This window comes from Ptychodera flava, chromosome 22 (genome assembly GCF_041260155.1).
Source record: "Ptychodera flava strain L36383 chromosome 22, AS_Pfla_20210202, whole genome shotgun sequence".
Lineage (NCBI taxonomy): Eukaryota > Metazoa > Hemichordata > Enteropneusta > Ptychoderidae > Ptychodera > Ptychodera flava.
Window position 1 is genome coordinate 5162175 of NC_091949.1, and position 24940 is coordinate 5187114.

A 24940-nucleotide genomic window follows, 5' to 3' on the forward strand; every position below is an offset into this window, starting at 1 on the left:
AAACACGAATATTTAGTCAGGAATTGGGAGAGATGAAGTATATGTACTCATTTTATGGACCTGGGGTTTGGTGGAACGGCCAACATTAAGTTGAACACGTTACAGTAGAACACATTACATCAGAACACAACGCGGGTGGTACTTCGTCGTAATAATATTTGATGGACGTACAAAGTTGTTCTCGATGCCGGCTTGATTTTCTCCTTGCGTGTTATAAGCTGTGGGCGAAACGTACGCTTGAAAAACTTCACATTTGTTTTAAAAACATTATTATTTAGAAAAATAAAAACAACAGCTCTTCTTGCTAAACGACGTTTTCTACTACACTAACGGACCTCACTTTAAGAGTTGATCTGTTATTTGTAGTGCATTAGAGGAGCAAAGAAATAAACCAAACGCCTCGATATAAACTTCTAAGGAAAAGTTACAATGGCCTTAAGCTTAGTTGGGCCAGCAAAATCCGGGGGAGGGGTCATCCAAAATGAGAAAACAGCATTGGGGTCATGCTCTTTTCAAACAGCACAGAAGGGATCACTTGCCTTTCAAAATGTTTCACGCTGTTAAAAAGCCTTGTTTCAGTGCAATAAAATAGTCTCGGAAATAAAGGGTGATTCTCCACGTGTTTTCATTCTCTAAAGTCTGGACAATATAAATGGCTGGAATACAAGTACATGTGTTTTCTGTGTTATCAACTGCTTGTCTTGGTAAGTCAATAAAGGTTAAATTGTCTTGCAGCTTTTACCAGCAAAGTGTGAATGGCAGGGAATTTTTGCACGATGGAGCTGTAATTAGGTACAGGCCATGAGGCATGGCCCCAACATATACATGTACCCTATATATGGATCCATATGTAAACGCAAAGCATGTCATGCATGAAGCAACTTGAGTTATTTTTTTCATTTTAGTATTCCAAAATAAGCATTAATGCACATTATATTACCATGCCCTGCCTGTCGCATTCTGAATGGTCGAGCTGAACCACGAGACCGTGACCACAATACACAGTAACGGTTTGTTTACATGCCCGCGAATATGAATAATAAGATTAACAACTCAAAGTATTTTAACTTTACTGCTCAAACGTATATCATAATCAATCACAAAATAAAGTGGAGCACTTGTGGGCCCAGTTAAGATGCTTTTTTTCTGAAACTATCTCCGGATTTGCCATTTCTTTTACAGCGCGCGTGACAGTGGGTCGCGTATTGCTCAGTTCTGGGGCCAAGTTGTCGTTCGCTCCGGAATTTTTTTCAAATTTTGACGGTTTTCTTCGGTTCGTTGATAATATAATGGAAATAACAGACTCCGCTCTTACCGCTGTAGTTTATTTATGGGCGCGGATTCGAGGAAAGCCAAATTCACGGGCTCGGCAAGCCTTGCCAGTTAATTTTTGGCTTTCCTCTCGCCCTTGCCCATAAATAAACTTTAATGGTCAGCGCGTCGCCCGTTATTTCTACATTATACACTGACAAGTTGCATAGACGATAGCAAGCGTTTAAAGTGATGAATGAAGTAGACCAAGAAACATTGATTGTACAAAAAGCCGAAAACATGTAAATTACTGTAGCTTTAATCAATAAACAAAAATATTGAATCATCAATTTTTTTTAATTTCCTCCAGCAATGGCAAGTGTGTTTGTGTAGAGGAGGGGGTCATCAAATTTTTATCATCTTCTAACGACGGTCGCCAATTTTATTTTTGAGTGAGTAGAGGTGGCAGGTTCTGTTATTTTGACGGAGGCGCAAGAAGAATTTTCCGGCCCTTTACTGTTGCATCGTAACAGTCATAATTCAGTGCATTGTATGGACCAATTAAAACCCAACGAGGAAAACTGGTGAGCTTCGTAAACTTTCCGCAAAACCATGGCAGCTTTGAAAGTATTCTTACATTTTCTTAGGTTCTTTCCTCAACAACAGTCTGTATGCTGTATCTTTAGTAGTCTTTAAGGAAACCGATTTTGGTTCGTTGTGTCCTACAGCATTTCCAAATTCAGCATTTACATAGATCAATAATGATTTTCTTTAAATGATTACCGACTGATGGGTTCACATGTATAATGCCATATGTCCTCATTTTTGTCATGTACTTATCCCATGTATAAAAACTAAGCCTCCAGCTAACACATATGTTCCAACAAGGAAAATATTCTGTATCTGCAGCCAACAAAGCAGTACTTTGAATAAAAAGTTGTGACCTCAGTCTTAGACAATGACTGGAAGTCTGTATTTTACTTAAATTATGCAAGATTTTCTCAACATTGTTGAGCCAACAACGTCTGCGATATTCAATGGGGACTCCCCAGGTATCAAGGAACAAAAAGACACGTTGACAAGATTCGCCACCGAAATAGCATGGTAGTCAACAGCACCCTGGACTATGAATCAAAGCATTGCTTATGGTTAGTTGCAAATAATACTCTGTTATGGTTCGACATTTAAAGATCAAGGTGAACGATAGGACCGAAAGGTAAAGCAGTCACCTGACCACAATCATGCAAACAATGTAAAAATAGCCTTCCGCTCTGTACGTTTGAACGTTGTAAAAACCCTTGGAACCCGGAAAAAACCGAAATATTTAATCATGTATACTTAATATTAATCAGAGGACATACTATATATATAAAAATCTTAATTGTAATCCAATCATTATCTTCCTACATCATCTTTTATAGTGGTCCATGACTAAATTGGTGCTTTTATATTCAGTCCGTAGCTCAGCACACAGTACACAGTGTTTACGTTTACTCTCGCGGTTTCTTCTTGCTTATATGGGCGGCAGGTAAGTGTCAAACATATGTAATGTAATTTTCACTTACTGTCATTATGACTCAAAACATGCGTTGTCATGCCGATCTTAACAGAGATAGTATTGTTGTGAAAGCTTTGCCGTTAAGTCATGAACAAGATAGTAGATGTTTTTGAAGTACATATTAATTATTTTATCTCCAAGGACTGTTGAACTGTTGTTGCATTGGACGATGTTTTTCACATTTATATCTCGTTCTTCTTCTGTTCCTAAATCACTTCGAAATAAGTATCATTGAACTTGGCAACATGTATGCTAGGATTGTCAATCATTCTTTTTTACAACTGAAGGCTAATTCAGTTGAGAAGTCCAATGTCAACCATGACATTGTATATTCTACACATCGCAATCTGTTGACAATATATTTTCATTTCAACACGCTTTAGGTAGTCTAACCTGAAATACCAAATTTTTTAAAAGACATTGTTTTTTGGAACAGTAACAGTGAAAACACCACCAACATTTGTAGCTTTTGTCCCTTAAAGAATTAGAAGATAAATTTTGAAAATTATTCTAGCTCATATTCTCAACAGATATGTAGGCCTATTGTCACGAATGTAAAATGTACGTAAATATGGTGACCGAAAAATAACGGTGACTAACATCATATGCATTACAAAACATTTCAGATTTCCAACAAAGATAGTTCATTATGTCAGAGCTGGAACCTATGATTGCGATACTCGAACTCGAGGAACAGCCGGAGAAGAAGAAGACGAAATGGTGCGTATTGATCCGACTAAGTCTAGCTCTCCTGGGGTTTTCCATACACACACCGTACAATAGGTGCGTGACGCACTCGACAATGGACAAGGAGAAGTGGCCAAAACGAACGACTGATAACAACTGCAACATAACCGAGCCACGATGCCGTTTAATATCGCTCGAGGAATGTCTCGTCTGTGAAAGTCTGAACCCGTACGTTACAAAGGAAGGTAAGAGAAATGCATATTGTGCTATGGAAAAATATCATTAAACAATCATGTCCGATATTAAAAATAATTACTTTTGACCATATTTTCTGCCAAATAAATGACACATTCACCATACTTTGCATAAAGATCACCAGTTTCTAATCGTCATCTAGTCTCACTGCAAAAGTTATGATTCATTCCGTGATATTGGCATTTTATATCAGCGGACTTGCAAAAGCCAATCCTTGTGACATGATGCAAGTGAAAATTAAATTTAACACCGAAGTCAAAAAGATATGTAGAACGTCGATGTCTCGTGCAATATTAACATCATATAGTTGATAGACGACAATATTTCACAATACTGTGCATTAATGAAAGATCAACAAAGATAATGGGGTATATATACTTCAGGGTAGGTCAAGCCGGTATGTGTGTTACCTTTATTTATGATGGGGTGAGACCCTTACAATACACACAATCTGTTTAAAATTGCGTAAAATGAAGATTTGAGAGTTTTACAAAGCCTAGGTTTGGTTATCGAAACACTCACTTTTTTATTTTGTCTTGGTGAATATTGCGCACCGTATAGAGTGACATTAGGAAATACATGTTTATAGCTCTTCATAGTTTGCACATGCGTCCTGGCTTCTAAGAGCTTTTGGCAGTTCTTAGAATTTTGCGGTATACGTCGATTGGGTACACTATTATCCTAAGGTCGGCCTGTACGAGGCCTACGCGAGAGTCCAGAAAATAGTGCCGACTCTTACATTAAGTTATGTCATCTAGTTAGCGCACATCTATTTAATTTATAAGACTATTTAATCAAACAAGTTCAAATTATACGCCTGGTAGGAAGAAACCCTACCATTTTCAAACAGCCGACCCTATAACATTTATCTCCGTCGTCACAATTGCTTGTCCATTATGACCTGACCTTTTACTTTGGTAAACCTGAATGCGTAGAACGAAGACCGACAAGATAGCGGGACAGCCAACGTTCACCCGCCAGATTTTACCCCATTCCATGTATATCAGCAGTCGATCAAAGTCTCCACTTACAAAAATGAGAAGTTCCCCTGAATAAATTGCTTATTTTGACTGAACTGCTGCGGAAATACCAATCTCCATATATATCTTGGAAGGGTAGAGTACCTAATATTATTAAAATTATTATCAGAAAACAGCAACCCTCGGAAAAGTCTCTGTTGACAGCAATTATGTCACTCAAGTTATTACGTAATGCAAAACAAAACATATCACATGCTAAGCTAATCAGGAAGAGAAGTAAAATAAAATATCACCTGATGGGTTTCGTCACGAGGTAAACACACAGTCATCTGTAAAGTTTCACTTCTGAGATTATCAACAATCAAATACATAATCTTATTACTAACTCAACTCAATGAAATATATACTTTTTATATGAAGTAAATATTAAGATACCATTAAATTAGACGTAAAAAACTATGGTCAAAACTAATGGGGCGTATAACATACACTGTCCGGTGTCATTAAAATAATCATATGCTCTTCATTGCAGTCTGAATAAAGGATAATGTAACTGTGTCCTAAAGTGTGCCACCAAGCACTGTGATAGGTGTGACACTGATTATTACACTTAACAATGACCGGATAACAAAAAAACTTCGGGATTCTGTCATTTTACGTTTTGAGCTATGCTTAATATCCAGTTATCGTTGTTTTATCTCTGTGTTCTGTCTCCACAGGCGCAGAATCTCCGTTGCCATACCAAAGATACGCCAGTAGGTTCTGGCTAGTGGTGTCATCTATCCTATTCGGAATAAACCTTGCCTATCACGTGATCAGATATTTCGCCAGAATGGACTTCTCTTTATTCGTTTTAGCCTATTCAGTACACTTCAGCGCAGTTTTCGTAATCGCGTTGTTCAGACTGATAGCTCATCTAATTCCCTACTGCCCTAGCGGCACACGCTGTATCTACGCGATGACGAGTACGCAGGTGTTGGGTATGCTGAATCGTAAGGCTACCCCTTGTGCTTGGTTTTACGTGATCCTGTACACGCTTTGGCCCTTGGTCAATATCATTGTGGCGGGTGCTTACGAGATTTATCCCGCCTTTGTGAATTTTGAGTGTGTGTCTATAGACTACTGGGGCATTTTATCATTCGTGTGTGAGTTAATCGGCACATACGTATTCAGTAGCTTTTGGTTGATTGTCCTTCTTCTACGTAAGGCACTTCAGTCAGATCTAAAACACGTGACTTATTTTTTAAGGGAAAATGCCGCCTCCATCGAGGTCAGTCGAAAAAGAGTCTATGAAAGTTACCTTGAGTTCACCAGGTTGGATAACTTGATGTCGGCGTGGATGACATTCCAAGTGGCAATTACCGCGTTTAAGTTTTCGTGTCATGTTTACTGGAATTATTTCATTCTGAACGACGACGAAGTGACTGTTCGTGCCACGCTTATAAACACTTTAATCTGGCTTCAAATCGGCATGTACGTGGTGCTGCCGCTCTTGGCCGTCGACGGCTTGAACATTAGCCACATCTGGTTGAAGTTCATGGCCAAGGCGGAGAGCGAGCAGTCGGAAAGCCCTGGCTGGTCTTCTTTGAAAATGATAAAACGTCTAAAACCAGTTGGAAGCAACGTCATACTTACCATCGTGTTTTCGGCGCTGACTGTCTTTATATCGCTTAGACTCCAAAATCAGAATGGTGATTATTGGGTGATGAGTTCAATTTGCCAAGCAAATGCAACTGTAGTTCACCCATAATCCTTGAATAGCGATGAAAATGACGGTGGCACTAAATGGTCAGTTCTCTCACCCGTCATCGTTGTGTATATAATGCTCCTGGATATTTGCAAGTTTCCTGTCGACGAGGCGTTTGAATCCCCAAAACCAACCGTCGGACAATTGAAGTGGCATCGGGGTGGAGATAACGCAACCAATTTAAGAGTACGGTCACATATAGCGTGGTCACATCGACATTGTTTACTTTGAATCGAGCGTCACATGATTTGTAAATGTTATAGTGTGTAGAAAACCAAGAGGAAAGTTTGATCACGTCATTCAAACACCTACGCAGACTTTCTCGTTGACCTGTCTCTTCTACAATAAGGTCTCAGCACAGGTCTCAATTCCGATAATCTTCACAATGATTGAATAAAGGAGAAGAGATTGGTTACTGAGGTAGTACAGTGTTGATTAAAGATCAAGTAAAGTTAGATTTCTATCAACATCGTAACAACAATATCACGCTTGATGAACGAGTCAGTAAATTTAATGGCAGTTGGATGTGACCTTTGTTGATTTCTGCTTTGATTTGAACCTCTCAATCAACAGCAAATTTCATTGTATTTTCAAGAATTTTGATCTGTTTGTAAATATTTTAAGCACCTACTAGACGGTATGTCGTTTAAACATCTTTGTTGTACGGATACATCTATAGTCGACAAAACATAGTTATGTTGAACTTTATTTCATATTAGATTTTATATTAGATTTTATAGTTGAGCTCTAACTAAATTGAAACCCGACAGAGAGGAGTGAGAATTGTCCCTATTTAGTCCAGACACTGTCAAGTTTTGCGAAGAATGTCATATTTGAGTCTCATCATACCTGCACGTTGATTATGTAATTAAACTAATCGTTTCGTTAACTTTGTACATCAATTTCCCACTGAAAGAGATTTCAAAAATATATCTTGATGAATTTTTAATCTATCATACAATGACAAAACTCTATTAATCAATCTGCAAATACTCTTTAAGTTTCAGCCCTGTATCTTTTTTATTTCATTATTTTCCAATGTTGATGCCACATTTTTACCTTGAACTGTGTTTTAATCTGTACAATTTTTGTAATTTCACACGATACTTTGCGATTCAATGTAAGTCGACTTCTAAGTGTGATAAACAAGTCAAGTTATGTATCAGGAGATTGGTTATGTAAGTGGTATGATTTCAATAACTTAGCGGATTTTTTGTGTTGCATGTAAACTGTATATGTTAGGTCATCCATCAAGATCTCATAACTAAATTTCATTAACTTTTAAAGATAGTGTACTGTATTGCCCTCACGTAAATGATAACATGATAATTTCGCAAAGTCCAGTAAAAGATTGATAAAGAGTGAAATACAATCCTTTCCGAGGTGGCTATTGATGATTATTTTGCTTCATTACAAAGTTACAAATGTTTGATAATTATCTGTTATAAGACTGATGTATTATCATGTATAGAGCAAGAAAACTACAGGCAGATTTCAGTATCTGTGATAGTCCCTAAGAAATTTCCTCTGTTACATGACCTGTTAAACTAACAAGATATCAGGGGTGTATGAACAGGTCTGTATCGGGCCTCGTATTATAGAAATGTATACAGTGGTAATTTTTGAGTGTATCCAGTGCTGTGACCATATGACTTAAATACTGGTGTACAAACAGTGGTGTGTTACAGGTTGTTAAAATTTTTCAGATTTCCGGAGTGTATATTTTCAGAAAAATTGACTAATTTTTGATGACAGAAATGAATATAGGCACAATTGTGAGTGCATTAAAATAATATTTAACCTGTTACAGGTCTGTATTCAAATTGCTGTGTACAGTCCTGTAAATGCAGTGAAGAGACAGGCAGAAATTTCAGGCCCTGTCACATCACTGTGTCTACAGCACTGTATACAGCCATCTCATCACAGACCTGTACATTAGCTCCTGTCACAGCAATAGATGTCGTTGGTGACACAGACCTGTACCACAGGGTTGTGTTAGGGTCTATACTGGGCCTGTCACGGGGCAAATGTTTTTTGTTGTGTATAAACTATTGTGCAAATATTTTAAATAATCTAGTCTTTGCTGTGGTATGATGGCTTTGGTAAATGATGTCTACTGGCGTATCTAGATATTTTGATTCTTACATCAAAGACAATTTATCTTTCGAATATTGATTTCATTAAATTACCGTTGTAGGGTAAACTGACAATCCTTCATTTCATGTACTTTATGTTTGTTGGTAGAGATAGTAAACTGATTTCATGTCGAATAGAAGCTTTAGTGTAAATCGTAGATTAATTACAATATATAAAAATCAAAAATAATAGAATGGAAGGTTTACATAAACAAAAGAAGAAGTAAAAAACTTATTGCTACAATAAAGAGACATTCACCATGTTTTTTTAAATGCATTTGTGTGTTTGCCTTTAAAAACTCATCCTTGCAAACACACTGAATTGAGTATAAAATTTATACATATTTGGGCGGCAGACCAATTTATGCTCAGAGGGAAGGTGACACTCAATCCTTGTGGTAATTAAACATTGTGAAAAGTTTGAAAAAGTTTTGTGAATTCTGAAGAGAACTCTCTCTTCATTTTTAGTTTATCATGTTCAGAAAAATAAAAAATTTTGACTGGTTTCCCTAAGTTATTGGATAGTTTGCAAAGTGGTGGAAATATATATAAATGATCCTTTGATAAATGAATCATCTTTCAAATAAATAGAACTAAAACTTGTACAACTGGTGTCATGTACACAGCATAGAGTATCATACAAAACCGACTACCCACCTTTCTTTGGCTGTTTTAAAGGCTCATTGAGGTGTACGTCAATGAGGACTGCACTGTGAAATGTTTGTTTGTGTTTTGTTGGCTGCTAGCTCATACTTGGAACACTTTAGTCCATCAAGCTAAAGACTGATAGATTTGAAATGCTTTCAATTTGAACTTGTCACTTAAGGTAGTATGCGCCTCGAAAGTGAAAGACTTAAACTTTGGCTCAAACTTTCCTTGAGGAATCTTTCAACCATCCTCTTTCAAAACCAAGAATAAAAATCGGGGGTCACCGTACAAAATTGTGGTGCAAGAGAAACAAATAACGTGTGTTAACTCTATGGGAAAAAATAAAATTTTCGATTTTCGAAAAACTAAGACCATAAAAACTTTTCTTTCGTCGAGAGCTTCAAAATGAGACCCCACAAGTGGTAGATCAGAAGAAAATTGATAAAATTTGAAGGCCCGAATTTCTGTCCCCGAGGTGCGTTCTACCCTATAATAGCAATAAAGCACACCCAGTGAAGATATACTCGGTTTTGACCGCGCTATTACTAGTGCATACATGTAATGGACTGGTCAAAATCTCATGGTATAACGTCGCTTAGTGTGTTTTGTCGCTTAATTAACAAACACTCTTTACAATATTGTTGAGACATTCTTTCAAATTAGTTTTCCAATCAGTATTGAATTTTGGACTCGCTATTATTGTAAATGAAATGTAAAATTTTAGATATTGGTGTTGCAGAGATGTTGCGTTATTTCAAGATGGTCAAGGAGGTGACTGTAACATGCCTACGTAATTACAAAACAGATAAGGTGCTTTATTTCGCAGCTGAATAACACAGTATAGACGTCATGGTTTCGACAGGAAGAGGTTTCCCCTTTTAGTACCCTATTGTAAACTCTAATTCATCCCTTTGTCATTACTGTAATTAATTGCCCTCCTTAAACATCGGGGTTTCTCGAGGTTCCATAGTTTAAAGTTCATCTCACCAAGTCTGCGCTGCCAAGAACGAGATACAGTATCGACAAACTCCCTTGCAGCCCATGGGTCGCTATACAAGTTGTTTTCTCTGCCCTACATAACGTAAATTATGATTGTATAACATGTGAGTTATTCTTGTTAATGAAACTAGAATTGCATGTACGCAGGAATCGTGCCAATATGCAATTGTGAGCAACCCAAGGCCAAGACGACATAACGCATTTGAAATTTAGCTTGAAACTTCTTATAGTATCATATATAGTCATTTGCAAACATATGACAGTCTTGTGGGTCACAGGTGGAAATATTTTGCTAAATGAAATCTCAGGTTTTACGATGAAGAAACAACAGAGCGTAACATGATTTGTTGTTACTTTGATGTCTAGAAAACAAAGAGGAAACAAGTACTTATGATCACAGTATTCCCACACCTATACGCACGCTTTCTTGTTGACGTATCTCTTCTAATAAATGGTCTCAGCACAGGTCTCATTTCCGATAAGTACCTCACAATTCTGGAATAAAGGGGAAGCTATTGGTCACTGGGATAGTAGAGTGCTGCTTCAAGGTCAAGGAAAGATAGATTTCTTTCAAATTGACATTGTAACAACACTAGCACCCTTAGTCAACAGGAATGTAAAGTCAATGTAAGTTTAATATGTCCTCTGTTGAATTCTGTTTTGACTTGAAGCTCAATAAACAGCAACTAATATGTATTTTCAAGAATTTTGATCTCTTTTTAAAGACTTCCTTTTTAAGCTCCAAGCTAGATGTTAGAGTTTAGGTTTATTGTTTACTACCCGTTATCTCTTTTAAACTTTTCCAATGCATTTTGATGATTTTTTGATCTATTATCGTTGACTAAATTTTGTGAATCAATCTGCAGATATTCTACACCCTTCAGTCCTGTACTCTTTTTTGTATTCATTATTTTCTAATGTTGAAGCCACATTTTTCCACATTTTTCACCTTAAATAAAGTTTTAATATTTACACTCTCCCGCTATTTTACATGAAATCTTGAGATTCAATGTAAGTCGACTTGCAAACCATGAGAAACAAATCAAGTTATGTATTTAGAGTTCGGTCATCTTAGTGGTATGATTTCAAAAACCAAGTCGATTTTCGCGCTGCCAACAAACTGTAAATGTTTGGCCGTTCATTCTGAAACGCGAGGAACAGTAAACACTACTGTAAAACAAGATGTCATGAGGTCTCATGTACTTTGTTAGTGGGACTCTTTAACTAATCAACTAGTTCATTAATTACAATTAACACGCACTCTTTACAATATTCACTAGGCATCGATCATTAAAATTAGTTCTCCAATCAGTTTCGGGCTTTAGACTCGCTATTATTGCTTGCTTGTAAATTCGAGATATTGGTGTTGCAGAGATGTTGAGTTATTTTAAGATGGTCAAGAAGCTGGCTGTACCATCGCCTACGATTTTGCAAAACTAAAAAGTGCTTTATTTCCGAATAACACAGTATAGATGACATGGTTGCGACTGGAAGGGGTTCCCCCTTTTTGTACCCTACTGTAAACTCTCATTCAGCCTTTGTCAGTACTGTTGATCGATTGGACTGTTCAAATAAACATAGAGTTTTCTCTAGAGCCTATGGTTTAAAGTCCATCAGATCAAGTCTGTACGCCCACGGAACGTGTTTAAGTATCCGTGAACACCAGCTCAAGGTTCGCTATGCAGCTTGAATTCACTGCCCTAGGCTAGTATGCCCTAAACTGTAGAGCCTTGCCGTCCAAAAGAAAAACGTCATAGAAACCAGACTATGCAAAGTCGCTGAACCTGGTATAATACCAAGCTTAAATTGTTTATAGACTGATAATATCACTCTGTTTAGCCAACAAGGGTATTTTAGAATATCCTAGGTGCATATGGGATAGGCTATCTAAGACATTCAAAACACCGTATAAGACTTTGTTGACGAACACTAAGTTCAAATTGCTGCCGTTAGTTAGAGCACGCTACTGAAACGATCCTACTGGTTTTGTTGTACTGATATACTTAAACCTATGATGCTTCTTAATCTGTGGTTTAGGTTACAACGTTTCGTAACGTAAACACTGGGTGAAAATGAGTTTACGAGTGAGTTAGCGTGTACTGTCGTAAGTGCTGAAGTATTAGCAAATCACATAAAATGCACAGCAAGGTATTAATACTGTATAACCAGTATTGAGGTTGTATAACGCGTGAGTGATTCTTGTGAATGAAACTAGAATTGAATGTAAGTAGGGATCGTGCAAATATACGATAGTGATACACCTATGACCCAGAGGATGCGACTCTGCAAGCAGCGAATTTGAAATGTATCATGAACCTTGTAGTCATTTGCATACATGTTGCAGCCTTGTGAGTCACAGGTGAAAATGGTTTCCTAAATATCATCTTAGGTGGTACGACAACAAAGGCCCAACAATATGGAAGTTAACGCAGCTGTGTTGTAAACGCTCGCCAAGGGATGTAAATCTATAGCTCTTACATTATGCCTATAATCAAAGCGAACAGAAGTGGAACCAACACAACAGTTATGAATTTAATGAATAGGTCCATTCTAAGGGTATATCGTCTGTTGATCTCACTTCCTTTCGACCATAAACATTGTATTCATCACGTATGAGCCTGGCTAAGTGAAAAATGAACCTTTTGTGAAGTACTAGTAATGGTTTTGTGGAAAAGAGAAACTTTGGTGGCGCTGTACTGATCAATTTTATGCTTGTTGTTTGTGACGTGCATGTGCTTCAGTTAAAAGTAATATTGTTAACTAATCGTAGGAGTGATCACATTAAATTTGTACCGTTCTTAATGACATATGTGAGTGATAACGATTAATAATCAATGACTCCTCAATTTGAACGTGGGGTTTATCAGTTCAAATCATTAAAGCATGCGTTTCAGAAACGTTATTGTATACAATAAGATGTAATCGCCATTCATCAACAGTTCGTGTTCTCTCTTAATTTAGAGATGTATTTTGGAGCATTGCGCATGCGCAGATTCATATTTGCATAAGCGCCCCGTTCAACACGAAAATGGATTTTTCTCAGGGCATGCGTCCCGCACCGGGTGCTTTCGGGTCTTGTGTAAAGGCAATGGAGAGACATATAGTCAGGTGGCTTAACAAAAATATCGTTACACGGATGACAAAAGTGCCAAATTTGCTACAGATGTTTGCATATATGTGTAGATCAATGTTAGCTATTGCTCCAAAAATTTGGGCCACCGGAAAGGCTCGATGACGTCATAAATTCAAAATGGCCGCCATTATAACGCTTAAACATGGTAAAATACGTCTAATTCAGGCAGTTTTCAATATTTTTTGAATAAACCGACACAAACATCCCAAATTACAAATACAACATAAAATTGATGCAAATCAATTATTATGATGACGTCATAAAGCCAAAATGGCAGACCGAATTCAAAATATCCCCCATATTATCGTCTAATAATGTTCAAATACTGTTAATTAAGCGTGTTTCCAGCATTTTATAACCTGTACTGAAATTAACACCCAAAATTACAGACAAACATATAATTGATACAAATTCATCATTGTGATGACGTCATAAACCAAATGGCGACCGAAAATTAAAAATGACCGATTATGAAGTTCACTGTGCTTAGTACAATAGCCAATTTACATGACAAAATAATAGTTTTAAAGGTAATGTACAATTTGTCTTGATAATCCATAAACTCAAAATAAATCATAAATGTACAAAAACTTAGCCAATAAGCTCAACACAAATTACAAACTGTTATGAAATTATTTATTTTATACAATGACCTCTATCTGAAAAAGTGAACCAATATAAAGGAAATAAAGGCATCTTACCCATCGGTTTCTACCTTTGAAAGTGTTACTAGTGAGTGGATCAATAGTGATGTTGTCACAAGATGGTCAAACACTCTGTGGCAAAATTTCAAACTGGCCGAAAAGGTGCGGGAAGGGACAGAGTATTGATAAAGAGAAAGACCAGCATACGCAAATGATATTTGAATTGGTCAAATGACCTATAATATCAAATAAATAATATTACAAAAACTACTTGAGTACAAAAATTAACTGCACACGAAAAAAAACTAAAGCGTTATATGACTCAGCGATGACAGGGGTGTACTCACAACTCCAGAACATCAAGGGCAACAGTCTGTTCGTCTTGGAATATCACAATATCGGCGAGTACCTTAGCAAAGGGAGACTTGCTTGTAGACTGCTGAGCGCTGCATGCACATTCCAGTGGCTGGCGTGTTTCAATACTTGTAACATCAATGTCCGTTTTATGTGCAGAAAACTGGCTGGTCCCAATACAGCGTTCTCTTCCAGTTGTTACTTGGCTAGGCTGAGCGGCAGGGTGACTGTTCAGCTGGAGTAGATAGGAGTGCCCCTAATCCACGAACACTGTCTTTTAAAGGTGAAAGGGGAGTAGTGTCAAGAGATGATTTTTTTGTGTCGCCAATTTCTGTATTGATTAAAATATTGATTTTGCTAAGCTTGTAAGTGAGCCGGAGGTCAATTTGTTTTAATGTATTAATGACAGGTGTTGTACTCAGCAAGGATTGTGTTGTACTCAGAGATAATTTATGCCGATGACAGGTGGTTGTACTCCATCGACATTTGCATTTTAGGATGTGTACACTTTGGTTATCAATTATTCGCCTGTGATGAGTGTGCACATGTTGTCAGAGGTATAAAAGACAGTGTTCGTGGATTTAGGGGCACTCCTATCTACTCCAGCTGAACAGTCACCCTGCCGCTCAGCCTAGCCAAGTAACAACTGGAAGAGAACGCTGTATTGGGACCAGCCAGTTTTCTGCACATAAAACGGACATTGATGTTACAAGTATTGAAACACGCCAGCCACTGGAATGTGCATGCAGCGCTCAGCAGTCTACAAGCAAGTCTCCCTTTGCTAAGGTACTCGCCGATATTGCTGATATTCCAAGACGAACAGACTGTTGCCCTTTGAATAGTTCTGAGTTGTGAGTACACCCCTGTCATCGCTGAGTCATATAACGCTTTAGTTTTTTTTTCGTGTGCAGTTAATTTTTGTACTCAAGTAGTTTTTGTAATATTATTTATTTGATATTATAGGTCATTTGACCAATTCAAATATCATTTGCGTATGCTGGTCTTTCTCTTTATCAATACTCTGTCCCTTCCCGCACCTTTTCGGCCAGTTTGAAATTTTGCCACAGAGTGTTTGACCATCTTGTGACAACTGGGGGCTTGTCCGGGGTGAAAAGGTGATTTCTCTAAATTGTCCCACTTGTCTGCATATACCAGTAGGAGTATTGAGTCCCTGAGAAAGACTTGTACTAGGATTGGCATTGGTTCAAGCAGTTAACATGGATTTGGAAAAGCTTATTGCTCTTGGTACTCAGTTAGGTTATGAAGGCCAGGATTTAAATGATTTTGTAAAAGCAGAACGAGAAAGTGAAAGGGAAAAGGCAAAGGTAGAGCGTGAAGAACGGCAAAAAGAACGTGAGTTCAAACAGCATGAGCGTGAGCAACAACTTAAGGAACAACAAATTCTATACCAAAAAGAAAAAGACGAACAACAATTGGAAATGCAAAAGCAGAGGGAGGAGCGCGAATATAGTTTGCAAATGGAAAGATTAAAATTAGGTGTCGTCTCTAAACAGGAAGTGAGTGAAAGCACAGATCTTTCTACTGCTGATAGTTCTTCTAGGGTGAAAGCTAGCGCGCCCAAGCTGCCTGCATTTGATGAGTCTAGGGATGACATGGATGCGTACTTGTTCCGTTTTGAGAAATTCGCTACTAGCCAAAACTGGCCAAGAGCCACATGGGCCACAAGTTTAAGTGCTTTATTGAGTGGAAAAGCCCTGACAGTTTATTCCAGTATGGCAGCCACTGAGACCATGGATTTTGATAAATTAAAAGAGGCACTATTGAAACGTTACCAACTGAATGAGGAAGGCTTTAGGGTTAAATTTCGCACCAGCAAACAGGAAAAGTCTGAAACTGTTAAAGCCTTTGTAGCACGACTAGACCATTATTTTGATAGATGGGTATCTATGGCTAAAGTTGACAATGATTATGGGAAATTGAAAGATTTACTGCTGCGAGAACAGTTTTTGAGTGGATGTGATAGAGATTTATCCTTGTTTTTGCGTGAAAGAATTATGGTTGATGTTAATGAGATGGCTGAATATGCTGATCGTTTCACTGAGGCCAGGGAACAGGTGGGCTACAAGGATCAGTTCCGTAGTAATAAAAACAAGTTCAAAGGTCAGGTATCTAGTCACTCTAACGGCAATAATGCTAAATATATGGACAGTCAAAGTAAATCAGGCGCTAAATATAAAGGCCCAATCATATGCTATAACTGTGGTAAACCAGGTCATACTAGTGCTAAATGTTGGAGTAAGGTAGGAGTCGATAAGGTGAAAAGTACTCGTTTAGTAGCCACAACGGTGCAGAAAAAGCAAAATGAAGCTGTTAGCGAAGTTCAAGTTGCAACTTGTACTCAAATTGGTGAACCATGTATGGAACAACACTGTTGTCTTAGTAGTTTACAGGACAGAAGTGCGGTCGAATTAAAATGTGGGCATGCTTTACCTGTAATTTCGATGACCAGCTTGTCTGAAAACCAACCATCAGTAAGTAAAATGCCTGTTGTTGATGGTATTGTCAATGGACAAAAAGTAAAAGTCCTTAGAGATAGCGGATGTAATGGCGTAGTTATTAGAAAGGGGCTGGTCGACCCTTCCCAAATGACAGGTGAAATTCGTACTTATATAATGATAGAAAGGACTTGTAGGAGAGCACCCATAGCTAAATTATTTGTAAATACTCCCTTTTATGTAGGTGAAGTGGAAGCTATGTGTATGGAGACTCCTGTATATGATCTAGTGTTAGGTAATTTAGATCAGGTCCGAGCGCCAACTGATCCTGACTTGAACTGGTTTGCACCTCCAGTTAGTGTTGACTCATTGTCTAAAAATGACCCTGTAGTTGGAAGTCAGGAGAACGATTCTGAGGTAAAAAGTGTGGTACCAGAGAATGGTGGGTATTCAAATGTAATTGTGCAAGCAGTACAGACTAGGGCTCAAAAGGTGGCTGAAAAGAAGCCAATGAAAAAACTAATTGTCCCAGAGATTAGGCAGGGAGCTTGTAAGGAGCCAGTTACTGCTGAAGTACTGAAGGAAGCCCAGCAAGGGGACCCAACTTTGAAGCGTGCCAGAGAATTGGCGGGTTCGGGTAAACAGGTAAACACGGGTAGGGCTAATTTAGCTAGTTTCCTTATGAAGAAGGGTCTGTTGTACAGGGAGTATACATCTCCAAAAATTGACCATGGCCAGGTGTTTACACAATTAGTGGTACCTCAGAAATTTCGTAACGATGTTTTGGCATTAGCTCATGATTCAATTCTTGGTGGGCACTTGGGAGCAAAGAAAACCTATGATAAAATTGCGACTCAATTTTATTGGCCAGGTATATATGGCAATGTTGTTCGTTTCTGTCGCTCTTGTGACATTTGTCAACGCACTATACCAAAAGGTAGGATTACTAAAGTACCACTTGGTAGTATGCCGTTAATTGATGTTCCGTTTCAGAGAGTTGCAGTAGATTTAGTTGGTCCAATTGATCCGGCAACTGACCGTGGTAATCGGCATATTCTTACTCTGATAGATTATGCCACTCGTTATCCAGAAGCTGTTCCACTTAAACGCATTTCTACTGAAGTGGTAGCTGAAGCTTTGGTTGACATCTACAGTAGAGTAGGTATACCCAAAGAAATATTGTCGGATTTAGGGACTCAATTTATATCTGATGTTATGAAGGAGGTGAATAGGTTATTGTCTATTAGACAGTTGACGACAACGCCTTATCACCCAGCTTGTAATGGCTTGTGTGAAAAATTTAATGCAGTTTTGAAAAGCATGCTGCGCAAATTGTCCTCTGAAAAACCTAAAGACTGGGATAGATATGTAAACGCTTTGTTATTTGCATACCGAGAGGCTCCGCAAGAAAGTACGGGATTTTCCCCATTTGAATTACTGTATGGACGTACTGTTAGAGGGCCCATGGCAATTTTGTCTGAATTATGGACCAAGGAAATTGAAACCCCTGAAGTCAAAAGTACATATCAGTATGTTTTAGACTTGCGTGAACGACTGGAAGAAACATGCAAACTAGCTCAAACTGAACTTGCCAAGTCGCAGGTGCGATACAAAAACTACTATGATCGCAGGGCCAAGCCAAGGAAGTTCAAAGTTGGTGATCTAGTATTGATCTTACTGCCTACAAATTACAACAAGTTACTGATGCAATGGCAGGGTCCATATCATATTACGGAGGTAGTCGGAGATCTAGATTATCGAATTGATGTGCGGGGAAAAACTAAAATATATCACGCAAATTTATTGAAAAGATATCAAGAGAGAAGACCTCATGATAGTGCAGGTGAAATTGACCAAGGTTACCAAGAAGGATTAGATGTGATGCATTGTGTTGCTAGTGCTGTCATAGATAGTGACGAACCCGATGACACCACATCTTGGTTGAAATCTGAGCTTGTTGAAACCTTGCCAACTCATTCAACAGAGTCTGTTGCAGATGTTCATATATCCCCTGATTTGGATGAGACCCAACAGAACGAAATGAAATGTCTGATCACCGAATTTGCAGATGTGTTGACAGATCTTCCAGGTCATTGTAATATTGGTGAGCATGATATTAAGTTGACAAGTGCTGAGCCTGTCCGATCAAAACCGTACCCTCTGCCGTTTGCAAAGACAGAGGAGGTCAAAAGTGAGGTCATCAAAATGTTGAACATGGGGGTCATTGAACCATCTGACTCGCCGTATGCATCTCCTATTGTGATCGTCAAAAAGAAAGATAATACAAATCGTTTTTGCATTGATTTTAGAAAGCTGAACCGAATTACTGTGTTCGATGCTGAACCCCGGACAAGCCCCCAGTTGTCACAAGATGGTCAAACACTCTGTGGCAAAATTTCAAACTGGCCGAAAAGGTGCGGGAAGGGACAGAGTATTGATAAAGAGAAAGACCAGCATACGCAAATGATATTTGAATTGGTCAAATGACCTATAATATCAAATAAATAATATTACAAAAACTACTTGAGTACAAAAATTAACTGCACACGAAAAAAAACTAAAGCGTTATATGACTCAGCGATGACAGGGGTGTACTCACAACTCAGAACTATTCAAAGGGCAACAGTCTGTTCGTCTTGGAATATCAGCAATATCGGCGAGTACCTTAGCAAAGGGAGACTTGCTTGTAGACTGCTGAGCGCTGCATGCACATTCCAGTGGCTGGCGTGTTTCAATACTTGTAACATCAATGTCCGGTTTATGTGCAGAAAACTGGCTGGTCCCAATACAGCGTTCTCTTCCAGTTGTTACTTGGCTAGGCTGAGCGGCAGGGTGACTGTTCAGCTGGAGTAGATAGGAGTGCCCCTAAATCCACGAACACTGTCTTTTATACCTCTGACAACATGTGCACACTCATCACAGGCGAATAATTGATAACCAAAGTGTACACATCCTAAAATGCAAATGTCGATGGAGTACAACCACCTGTCATCGGCATAAATTATCTCTGAGTACAACACAATCCTCGCTGAGTACAACCACCTGTCATTAATACATTAAAACAAATTGACCTCCGGCTCACTTACAAGCTTAGCAAAATCAATATTTTAATCAATACAGAAATTGGCGACACAAAAAAATCATCTCTTGACAGATGTGATTTCATGATAATGAAAAACATGGCGAGAAACCGGTGAATAAATCATGCCTTGACCCTGGTCATGTGACCTGGGCCCCTGAAAAAAGATTTTACGTTTGTGATTTTGGTCTTTTGCTTCCTTTGTTTCAGAAGCCTTTTTCGTTTGAATTTTCTTAGATTTTATGTCTCGATGTGTGGTGACATAGTTTTGTGCTACATAGTTCTCTTTTAGAGGATGTGCCGGCCAGAAAAAGACCATTTGGTCAGGGTTTTATGAACAAAGAGAAGACTATTTTTTGCTTTTTGAATCTAGCTTAGCTTAATATTTTGCAGCTTTCGTGAATTTTATGAAAAGGGTCTTTGCCTTTCGTTGTTCACTTACCAGACTGGTTAGGAATTCAAAGATGAAGGAAACTGCAAAAACGTGACCAGACGAGTTTTGCTGTTTGGAAACCCAAAACATAAAAACATAAAAAAACACCAGGAAGAACATAAGCAGAAATGGAAGGTTAAACAAAGATAAGAACTCAGAAAGATTCTCAGATTCATCAACAATCTTGCAAATCAAACCTTAATCAAAGCATTGAGTAAGGCTTGTAATTTATTCCCACTCCGGAGTGCCTCTACAGAAAAATTGTCGTATGAGATATCAACAAATTTATTCGCTTCATGAGATTGTACGATATCATGAGAAACAATCAATCAATCAATCAGACATCTGTTCTAAGATAAGTCCATGTTCGACACTACTAACCGCGGAAAACCCAAAATTGCAAAACTGTCTCGAAGCAACTTAGATCGATAGAGGAAATTCCATTCACAACCCACATCAGAAAGAACATGACTCTGGCAGAAAAGACTGTCCTGAACAATCTGTCTACAAACAAACAAATCTCAATGAAACCCATCAATAAAGGATGAGGCATAGCAATTGTGAATAAGATAAATGACATTAAAGAAAGTTATAGACAGCTGCGAAATGTTCACTATTACACTTGGCGACATTGACTATACAGTGGATATTGCATACGAAATCATTTATCTGCGACAAGAAGATCATTGACGAGGTGATTTACAGTTTCCCCATACCCAAAGTAGAATAATTTGTACACCACGATGGTATTTCCTGCCAAAAATACACAGAAACAAAGCAGAAGAAACAATCATCACCCAACGTCTCAATAGAAATGGCTACTCGAGCCCAATAAAACAAATGTCGGAATTTCTAGACCTTGTCATAAAACCAATCGTCCAAAACGGCATATATATGCCAGGGACACAAAAAACTTTATTCTCTAGTTAGAACCAATTAAAAAAACATGCAAACTCTATTCTGGTAACATTAGTCGTGATATCAATGTAGAAAAACATGCCAAAAATGAAGCCATGAATGACTCTGAAACAGTACCTGCCAACTGATATGATACAAAAAACCCACCATCAATATATTTTAATTCAACTGAGAAAAATACAAACGAATCTATGGATGCAGTATGGGCTCACCAGAAATAGCTGATATCTCATACCATGAAACGGAGAAAGTTAAAGTAAATCCCAAATCCGGTCAAATATTCGTAGGGAAATTTAAAAGGTGACATGTTCATGGTTTACACAGGAATCGAACATCAACTTCTAACATTCAGAACATTTGTCGAGGAGTGCAACACCCTGTACTGTACGTTCAACTTGGGAATTCATAATTGAACATTCTATCAACAAAATCTCATACCTTGACACAATCGGGAGAGATGGCTCGATTTTAAAACCCACACAAAACCATCTGACGATATTTATCTGCCTTTGACTTTCAAATGCTTCACTGAAGGTGAATTACTCAGATATGTACATGCAACAACAATATGGACTTCATAAAAAGGTCAATTTCTCAACGCAAAATCTTCAACAAAGAGATTACAAAAAGAAAGACATAGCTTGTATAAAAAAGAACGTAACAAAACGTCAGCCATCCTTCATTAACAAAAGTAAGAGTAATGATGTAACAAAGTACTTGTCAGCACAACCTCATCAAAACCAGCCTAATCAAACAATGTGATAAGATCTTGGAAAATTATGAAGGACGATTAAACGCTGGTCATGGTTTTCCAGAAAATCTATAATAACGTACAAAAGGAAGAAAAACATACAATATATCCTCCTTCAAGCAAAATTCAAACACAAGGAGAGTACAAATGAACGGTCTGAGCAACAATTCACGCAAAAATCTGGCCAAAACATAAAGATTTTAGCATCTCTCTTTGATGAACAATGGCTACCATTAAACTGAGCATGTGGGAATACAAAACCATTCAAGTGACTGAAGAAGGACCCCACTTTGGCCCGAAACGCCACTAGGAGGAATAACCAACATAAAACCTTATTTCCGGGACAAGGTCACATTACGAGGGTCACAGCACAATCGACTCACTGGTTTCTCACCATTTTCCCTTATCACCAAACCACATTGATCTACTTACTATACCGTATCACAAGCAAAGGTAGAATCAGTGTGTGAAGTTGCCTTCATTTCCTTTATATCGAATCGATTTTTCAAACACAAACCACATTTAATAATCAATAATCTCATAAGAGTTTGTTACTTGTGTTGAACTTATTGGCTAAGTTTTGATACAGTTATCTTTTATTTTAAGTTTATGGAATATTAATACAAATTGTACATTACTTTTATGCTATCATTTTGTCACATAAATGGACTATTGTACCAAGCATAGTAAACTTCATAATCGTCCATTTGTAACTTTTGGTTGCCATTTTGGTTTTATGACGTCATCTTAATGATTAATTTGCATCAATTATCTGTTTTGTCTGTAATTTGGGGTGTTAATTTTAGTTCAGGTGATAAAATGCTGAAACAGGCTTCATTATCTGTGTTTTTAACATTTTTAGACAATATGACGGCGGACATTTTGAATTTGGTCGACCATTTTGGCTTTATGACGTCATAATAATAATTAAGTTGCGTCAATTCAATGTTTTATTTATAATTGAGAATGTTTGAGTCAGTTTATTTACAAGAATAGTGAAAACTGGCTGAATAAACTGTATTTTACCATTTTTAAGCAATATAATGGCGGCCATTTTGAATTTATGACGTCATCGAGCCTTTCCGGTGGTCCAAATTTTTGGAGCAATAGCTAATTTTGATCTACACACATATGTGAACCTCTGTAGCAAATTTGGCACTTTTGTCATCCGTGTAACGATCTTGCTGTTTTTTGTTGCTAAGCCACCTAACTAATATTCGGGTCAAGCTTGGAAGCAGAAACAGTTTGGACTTTCAGTTAACGTCATAGCTACCAGCGAGGGTGGAAAGCTCGGATTTCCGGTAGATTTTATGCAATACTTTCAGCGGTCCTCTCAGGGTTTCCGCCATGTTGTTTCTGTCAGAATATCCATGATTTCATTCAGCTATATTCAAGTCCATCGTACAGTGTCTTTTTGGCCGATTTTTTCATCTCACGTGAACAACACTGTCGATGAACAATTGGTGGACACAAAGGCCAACATTTATGGCCGTTGCGCCATGGGGGACATCGGGGACACTCGACATTTCCTTACATGCATCGCGGCCTACTTCTATTTTTGGAAATTCCGACGTTTAGCTTTTAGTCCGTGGGCTGGAGGGGCCCACCGTGCACCCCCCCCCCACATCCGTACTACTTGGGTATTTTTTTGTTCTTTAGGACCTGCTGAACAAGAAAAAAGATGTATACATTGGATATTTTGGGATGCACTACCTATCTGGGTTGGTTTTTGATTTGCATGTACCGCAAAAATGGCGAAAAATGGGTAGGGGTAGGGGATACTATATCCTCCCCTACATTGAGTAAACTAGCATGAAATAGCACAAACTGTACATTTTTGGAAAGCTGAGATTCTGCTCTTTATGAGAAACACCAATTTTAGCAAAATTGATTTGTGTACGTAGAATAGGACGACTTTAAAATGAATTTTTTGACAATTTTGAAATTTTTTACCCAAAATACCATGTGACAATTGTGATTTACTTGTTATTAAGCAAAATTTTGACAGCTTTTGTGTTTGAATTATTTATTCCCACATATTAAACAAGAAAAAAGTGTTAACATTAGATATTTAACTAAACACTACTTCTCTTAAGTCAATTTTGAATTGCGTGTATCTGTATGGGGTGTGCAAAGCTAGGGGTAGGGGTACAACATTCTTTCCTTGATGAAGTAAACTGGCTTGAAATGCCATATACCTTATAGTTTTAGAAAGCTTAGATACTGGTCTTTCTAAAATGCATAAATTTTTAGTGAAAGAATATGACGTCATAGAATCGGATAACTTTAAATCGATTTTTTCTGGTAAATCAGTATTTTTAACCGGAAGAAAATACGATAACTATTGTTTCCTCCTTATGAAGCAAATCAAACACATTATGGATGTTATTTACTAATTGCAATGTGCTGAAGAAGAAAATAAATGTCAAAATTGGGTATTTACCATGCATTATTGTCTCTAGTCACTAAAATAGCAAGTTTTGCTACATTAGTATATCGTGAATGGGCATTTTATTGTTATGCAATGAACTAATGCACAGCCTTAAAAAGAAGACTCGAAAACGTGCACACATAGTCATATTGCCATTTTCTCCTTCAAGTAAATAGATTATTGACGACTGTCTATTGTTATAATTTAATTTTTAAATATTTTTCTATAAAATAATTTTGTTAAGGCGTATTTTGAAAATTGTCTATGCCTCCTTGTCTTACTTTATATACAGCACGCATTACTAACAATCTATTAGGCCGAGGCTAGAGGGGGCGTCTACGTGCACCTCCCCCCTCACCCCACAGGATAACAAACCTGTAATTTTCAGAAGCCTTGGGATCCCTAGAATAAGAAATGGGATTTTAACAGACAAAATATAGGGACTCAATAGCTGTTACAGTCATGTTTTGAAGGGTACCAC

The 24940-nt window shown here is 37.8% G+C and overlaps 2 protein-coding genes across 2 annotated transcripts; both read left to right on the forward strand.

Moving 5' to 3' along the window:
* Positions 1-3468: 3468 nt before the first annotated feature.
* On the forward strand, positions 3469-8880 carry LOC139122516 (uncharacterized). The gene is made up of 2 exons (XM_070687978.1): positions 3469-3741; positions 5451-8880. The coding sequence occupies exons 1-2, from the start codon at positions 3477-3479 to the stop codon at positions 6479-6481; spliced, it is 1296 nt and encodes a 431-aa protein (XP_070544079.1). The 5' UTR covers positions 3469-3476; the 3' UTR covers positions 6482-8880.
* A 6728-nt stretch (positions 8881-15608) lies between these two features.
* On the forward strand, positions 15609-19334 carry LOC139123326 (uncharacterized). Its single transcript, XM_070689481.1, has 2 exons — positions 15609-17492; positions 17841-19334. Exons 1-2 carry the CDS (start codon positions 15609-15611, stop codon positions 19332-19334), a joined length of 3378 nt encoding a protein of 1125 aa, XP_070545582.1.
* The last annotated feature ends 5606 nt before the right edge of the window (positions 19335-24940 follow it).